General features: G+C 54.3%; 1 protein-coding gene across 3 annotated transcripts in view; it reads left to right on the forward strand.

Annotated features, from left to right (window-relative positions):
* Positions 1 to 4,615, forward strand: part of FBXO41 (F-box protein 41) — a 30,102-nt gene extending 25,487 nt beyond the window's left edge. For all 3 annotated transcript variants that reach the window (XM_055240389.2, XM_055240385.2, XM_063616828.1), the window contains 2 exons: positions 38 to 153; positions 290 to 4,615. In XM_055240389.2, the coding sequence (XP_055096364.1) occupies positions 38 to 153; positions 290 to 352 (179 nt within the window). In that variant the 3' untranslated portion in view covers positions 353 to 4,615. The remainder of the gene's footprint in view (positions 1 to 37; positions 154 to 289) is intronic.
* Positions 4,616 to 6,083: the final 1,468 nt, after the last annotated feature.

The following is a 6,083-nucleotide window of genomic DNA, read 5'->3' on the forward strand; positions in this document are numbered from 1 at the left end:
GGCCAAACACGCCCCTACTTTGCTCACCTTTTCTCAGGCATCTGCCGGAACCTCAAGTCCATTGTGGTCCAAATTGGGATTGCGGATTATTTCAAAGAGCCCAGCAGCCCTGAGGCCCAGAAGCTGTTTGAGGACATGGTGACAAAACTCCAGGTGAGGGGTCAGCTCTGAGGCTGTCCAAGACCCCAAGTGGCATCCCTAGACTGGGGCTGGTGACCTGGGTGAGTGTAGCAGGAGGGCCCCACCTGCCTGGCACGGAGGGAGAACTAACCCAGGGTTCGGTCCACAGGCTCTGCGACGGAGGCCCGGCTTCTCTAAGATTCTGCACATCAAGGTGGAAGGCGGCTGCTAACCCGGGTAGGGGGCGGCAGGGCCCCTGCCAGCCCCACACCAGGGCACTCCCTTTGGACCTCAGAGGTACCCTGGTTTGGACTAGTCCTTTGGAGGCCAAATGTTATCCCTGGCTTCCGGAGGGGGACTGACAAGTCTCCTGTCCTCCTCCTGGAGCAGCAGAGCAACAGGCCTGACCCAGGGCACTGCCTCCCCAGTAGAGGGGCTTGGACAGAAGCTACCCTCCGACCCCCACCCTACCCCGGCTGGAGTAGCCTCTGGCACAGCCAGTGAGGAGCTGTCACCACCAGCGCCTGGTGTCATCACCTGGAGGCTCTGCAATAACCACCCAGTGGCTCCTTAGCTGTTGTGGCTGGCCTCTCCTTCCTGAGGAGGAGCATCTGGGGCCCCAGGCCAATGGGGGCTCCACAAGGCAGCTCAGACTTGGCAAGGAGGGCTCTTCTCCCCAACCCTGCTGCAGCCTTCTGGGGGCACCCCTTCAGACAGCCTGCCTAGGCTCTGGATCCACATTTCCTGGGGATACCACAGCCAGACCTAGGGGCCTGGGCATGTGGTCAGCCAAAAGCTGGGGGCAGCAGTACAGTGGGGTAGTGGGGGTGGGTTTGGAAAGGAAACAGTCACCCAGAACTTCTCCCCAGGATGAGACCACCCTTCCAAGGTGGGGGATTGCCAGGGGGAGAAAACTTATTTATTGCTATAAGACAGGACCCCTCCTTCAAACCCCATACCCCACCGCACACCAGAGCTAAATTCAAAGCTGAAAGGTGCACGTTTCTATACCTACATTCATTCCTGAGGAACCCTCCAGAGGGTCAAGGTCCCAGCCCCAGGCAGCCCTGTCACAGTGAGAAGTAGTTCCTGTCCTTAAGGAATTTCCTTCTAATCCAGGTGCTTAGGCAGGAACCCGATGGCCTTCAGGTCACCAAGGCTGTCTGGGAGGGAGGCACGGGGCCGCCCTCTGTGCTGAGGCCGTGGAGGAAGCCAGGAGGAGGGTGGCTTGCTTTGCTTCCTTGTCTAATTAGCTTGCTTGAAGATGTGGCCTTGGCAGGGAGCCAGACCCATGGGGCCAAGGAAGAGGAAGAGCATCCTCAACAGACTCACTCCCCCTTCCTCGGTCTCCATGGGCCCCGTGGGCTGAGGGCTGCACTGGGGTCTTCTGCCTAGGGGAAGTGCTGGACCTGGGCTGGAGCCACTTGGCTTAGAAGCCACAGGATTCGCTTTTCACTGGCCTTTGCAGTCCCCGAAGGATCAGGTCTCAGAACCAAGGCTCCAAAGGCTGAGGTCTCCCCAGTTCCTCCTCTCAGAACTCCCATAGTGGCTCAGAGGCCAGGGGTCCTGCCAACTTTCATTTGGAAACTTCTTTCAAACATCTAAACTAGATCTATCTTAGGGTTTCTTTCTCTCCTAGATAGGATCAGCTCCCAGCCCTAGCCATTAGGCTGCTGGTCCTGGCTGGGGATGGGGTCCCCTCGTTACCCAGTCCTTCCCAGGGACCCAACTTCCTAACACAACCTGGCTTGGACATGAAGACCCAGCCCTAGGTTACCTTGTAAAGAGTCCTCCAGAGCTGGGACCCCACAGGCGCAGCAGCACACCCAGCTCCCATGGCGTCACTCCCTAGCTCTGTCCCAGCTCTTGATATCATTGCTGACTTTTCCTCCTGTGGCTTGTTCTGTCCCTGCCCTTTGAAAGCCTAAAATACCAAGGGTGTCATGCTGGCAACTCCCTGCCCAGTCCTGCACAAAGCCTTGGCTGTGTGTGGCACCCCTTGCCCCTACCCCAGAGCAGCTGGCTCCATTGGCTTCTCCCTGCACCAACCCTGTCCTCAGGGGTCAGGAAAAAGCAGCACAGCTTTCTTTCCTCTCCTCCGGAGGCCTGGAAGGGAGGTAGAGGTCCACTAAGGGCCTGGCTGCCTTGGATTTCTTGGTCCTGCCTTGCCAACTGCACCCTGTAGCTCCTGCTCCCTCTGACCCCAGAACCAGAGGTGCTGCCTTCCCTGTCTCCTGGACAAAGCACAAAGGGATGCCCTGCTTGGCTTGAGCCTGCCCAACTGAGGGATTTTCTCTGCCCCAGGGACCTTCCATCCCTGAATACAAGGCTCTAGGCAACTTCTCTCTGGGTGGTACACACTAGAATGCCTGGCATTAGCCCTAGAAAGGAGGTTGGGGTGTATGGGTAGTGAGCTAGGGTGGGAGAAAGGTGGTGCTGAAAGGACAGATGCTAGTTGTAGTTTGACTCATTCATTCATTAGTGCAACAGTACTGAGCACCACCAGCACTAGAGGCAGAGGGGTGAACAAGATACCCTTCTGCCTGGGGGGACATCCACTTCCCATGGGTTTGGCTATTTCCAGGAAAGCCCCTCAGTCCTCCACCCTGTTCTGGGTGTGTGTGTGAAGGATGTGTGTGAGCAGGCCCAATCCTTTGCAGCAAGAATGAGAGGTGAGAGTATCCCATTGCACACACACCCTGGGGCTGACAGACTTGTGCCCCCTAGCCTTCATGCATGCCCAAGCACTGGCAGCTTTGCAGCCCCTGCCCCACCAGCCCCTTGATACTCTTCTTTTGTTCTCTCCTCGGGGATGAGCCCTGCTGCTGAGTAGAGAGCTTTTGCTTGCTGGGAGGCTCTATGCATTGATTTTTTTGGTGACCATACAGCTAGGGCTGAGGATGGGAACAGGGACAGAGGGCCTGGCTATCCCTAGAAGCACTTCATCCATCTTTACCCACCCAAAGGGGATCCCTCCACATTTCATACCCAGTAAGATGCAAGAAAGGAATATCTGAGAGCAAGCAGCCCTGCTCCAGGGGCCCCAGGTATGTGTAGAGGCCCAGTAGGGGTGGCCACTTGATGTTCCTACCACCCCCTGCCATCCAGTCTGGCCCCAGTGCCTACCTGGGAGGTTGGTGTACTTGGCTTAGGTACTTCATGCTTTATCCAGGCTGCTTCCCCACGGCACCGGCAGGAAATGAAGATGCACTTATGTGCATCTGTGCAGGAATAAAGAGTAGGTGGCCTGCCCAGCACCACAGCCTTTCCCCAGCCAGGAGAGACCACCTAAGGATCAAGGCAGCTCCTGTTTTCTTGGTCCTGTGACAGAGTCTGAGCCAGCCCCTCAGGAATTGCCTCAAAAGGGAAAAACAAAAAAAAAGGCCTCCTTCCCAAGGCCTGCTACTCCAAGGTTTGGCTCCATCCCTTGCCTTTGGGTCCTGCCTATTTCCCTGCTCCCGGTCTCTTATCTTTGGGGCCACAGGTGGGGAGTCACCTGGGCCCCAATCCCTCTAAGGCGCTAGAAGGAGGCCTTCCCAGAGTGACTATTGGTGCCAAAGTCCCAGTTCCTGTTGGACTTGGGGTAAAAACAGGAGATGGTGAGTGGGTGTATGGCCCAAGTGCCCAGAGAAGTTAACTCGAACCCATGGGACCTGTCCCAGCCTGTCCCTGATGAGTGTAACTTCCTTCCCCTGGGGGCCTGGCCCTTCTCTCTACGCCAGTGGCCATGCTTTCTCACCCAGCCTTGTGCCCGGCCTGCATTTCTGTATATATTGCTGTGTATTGTGTGTATGTATGTATTCCTGGACAAATGTGTTCATCTGCAGCCCTTGCCTGAGGATAAGGTTTAGGATTGGGTAAAGATCAGAATACCAGGGCCAGCTAAGGCAACGACTCCCTCCCCAACCCCTTGGGACCTCAGCCAGTCCCAAGGCTGCCCTGACAATCAGGCAGGCTCCCCACCATGAGGCCGAGCCTCCTCTGCCACTGCCAGCATGGCCCAAGGGAGGCTTGGCCTTGGGCTTGCCAGCTTCAGCTCTGCCCTGGCAAGGGTCTTGTATCCAGGGCAGAGGCCTGAGGTGACCCAGCCTTGCTTTGTGGCTGATGCCAGCAGGCTTGGGTCTAGTGGGCACCACTGGTGGGCGACCTCCATAACTGGCCCTTAGGCCCTGCCTTCCTGCACAGCTAGGCTATAATGGGCCTGAGCGTGAGAGGGTAGCTTCCCCAGCCCCAAGCACAGGCAGAAGGGTGGAGAGCAATTTTTGGTTTTATTTTTGTTTCTGAAGTGGTGCCTGTACCTCCAGCCCCCAGGGGGCCTTCCCTGGCCACACTTCTCTGCCCCACCCAGGCATCACCATCCCAGCACTTTGCTCCATGTCACCCGTAAGATGCCCTTTGCTGAATGTACCTGAGTGTATATGTATTTAAAAGGACTCACATGGGCATCAGAGAATTTATGGCTCTGTATCCAATAAAAAAGATGGTGAAACTGGTATATCTGCCCCAGAGAAGTAAATGGTATGTGGCCACACTTGTCATCTGTGTTATGATGGTCTTTCTGCAGCTCAAGTGCACAGAGGCAGGTAACCCAGTGGAATGAAGTATTAGCAAGACTTGCCAGCGGGCACAGTTGCTCACACCTGTAATCCTAGCACTTGCGGGAGAATCGCTTGAGCCCAGGAATTCAAGACTAGTCTGGGCAACACAGTGAAACCCTGTCTCTACAAAAAAAATTGAAAAATTAGCTCGGCATGTGCCTGTATTGCCAGCTCCTTGAGAGGCTGAGGTGGGAGGATATCGAGCCAGGGAAGTGGAGGTTACAGTGAGCTGAGATCACACCACTGCACACTTCAGCTTAGGTAAGCGAGCGAGGCCCTGTCTCAGAAACAACAAAAACTTGCCTAAGGACTGCAGAAAAGCCACCTAGGGTGACTGTCCTGCCACTGCTCAACCCTGCTTTCAGTATGTGTATCCAGAGGAAACGCCTTGAGATACATCATTTCTGACTCTCAGCTAGGAGACACTATCTTCAAGTACAAACCCAGCACCAGTACAATAGGGCAGCAGGCACTGCCCAGCCCCTCCCTGGCTTGGCTGCCTCCTCACGAGGCTCTGGCCAGCCAATCAGGCTTTGACTGCGGGAGACCAGGTTGCCATCATGGTCTGGCCTTGACTTTCTCATTTTACAAAATGTCCTTGTGCCCGACTTGATTCCTAGGGTCCTGAAATATTTAAAATCAGAAAAAAGGAAAAAGTGTTTTAGGCTTAAACTGTGTCTCTAACATAAAGTAAAATAAACACTTAAGTCTCACTACTCTTTGAGCCAGCTACTCTTACCCTGTCATACGGGTAGAATAGCAGAGGCTCAGAAAAATTAGTCTACCTAAAGACCATCAAGTTAGGAGGAATGCCAGACTCCAAAGCCTGGACCTGCCTACCACCCTCTGTGCTTTAGAGTCCATCTAACCAGGAGTGGCTGGGTTCCGAGAATTTTTTTAAAAAATCACTTCCCAGTTTTAGCTAGCAAGTCTCAATGGCTGACAATGACATCATCATTTACCTCCAGCTTTTAACAACGACCAACTACAGCAGGGTCCAGCTATCAGGACCAGTGTAAATCAGGAAGATGTTAGACACTGCTGGATTTCCAGCTCATCTGTGACAGCCATTCCAAACTCCCATTGGTCACAAGAAAGCAGAAGGACCAAGATCACTGGGGGGCTGAACTGGAAAGACTAGGTGGGTGCTTTCAGCCGTCTCCTTAGTAGCCTTCCAAGGGATCACTAGAGTTTAGAGAGCATGAGGCCTCCCTAAAACAACCTCCTCACAGTTTTGAGTAAGAGGGAACAAAAGACTAAACCAAAAGAATATGGAGATAGAAGGGGCAGACAAGGTAATGTAACCCATTTACTCAAACCAGAGAAACCCTGAGAGCAGTGTCTGGCTAGGCCAGGGCTAAACAA

Source organism: Symphalangus syndactylus, chromosome 14 (assembly GCF_028878055.3).
Source record: "Symphalangus syndactylus isolate Jambi chromosome 14, NHGRI_mSymSyn1-v2.1_pri, whole genome shotgun sequence".
Lineage (NCBI taxonomy): Eukaryota > Metazoa > Chordata > Mammalia > Primates > Hylobatidae > Symphalangus > Symphalangus syndactylus.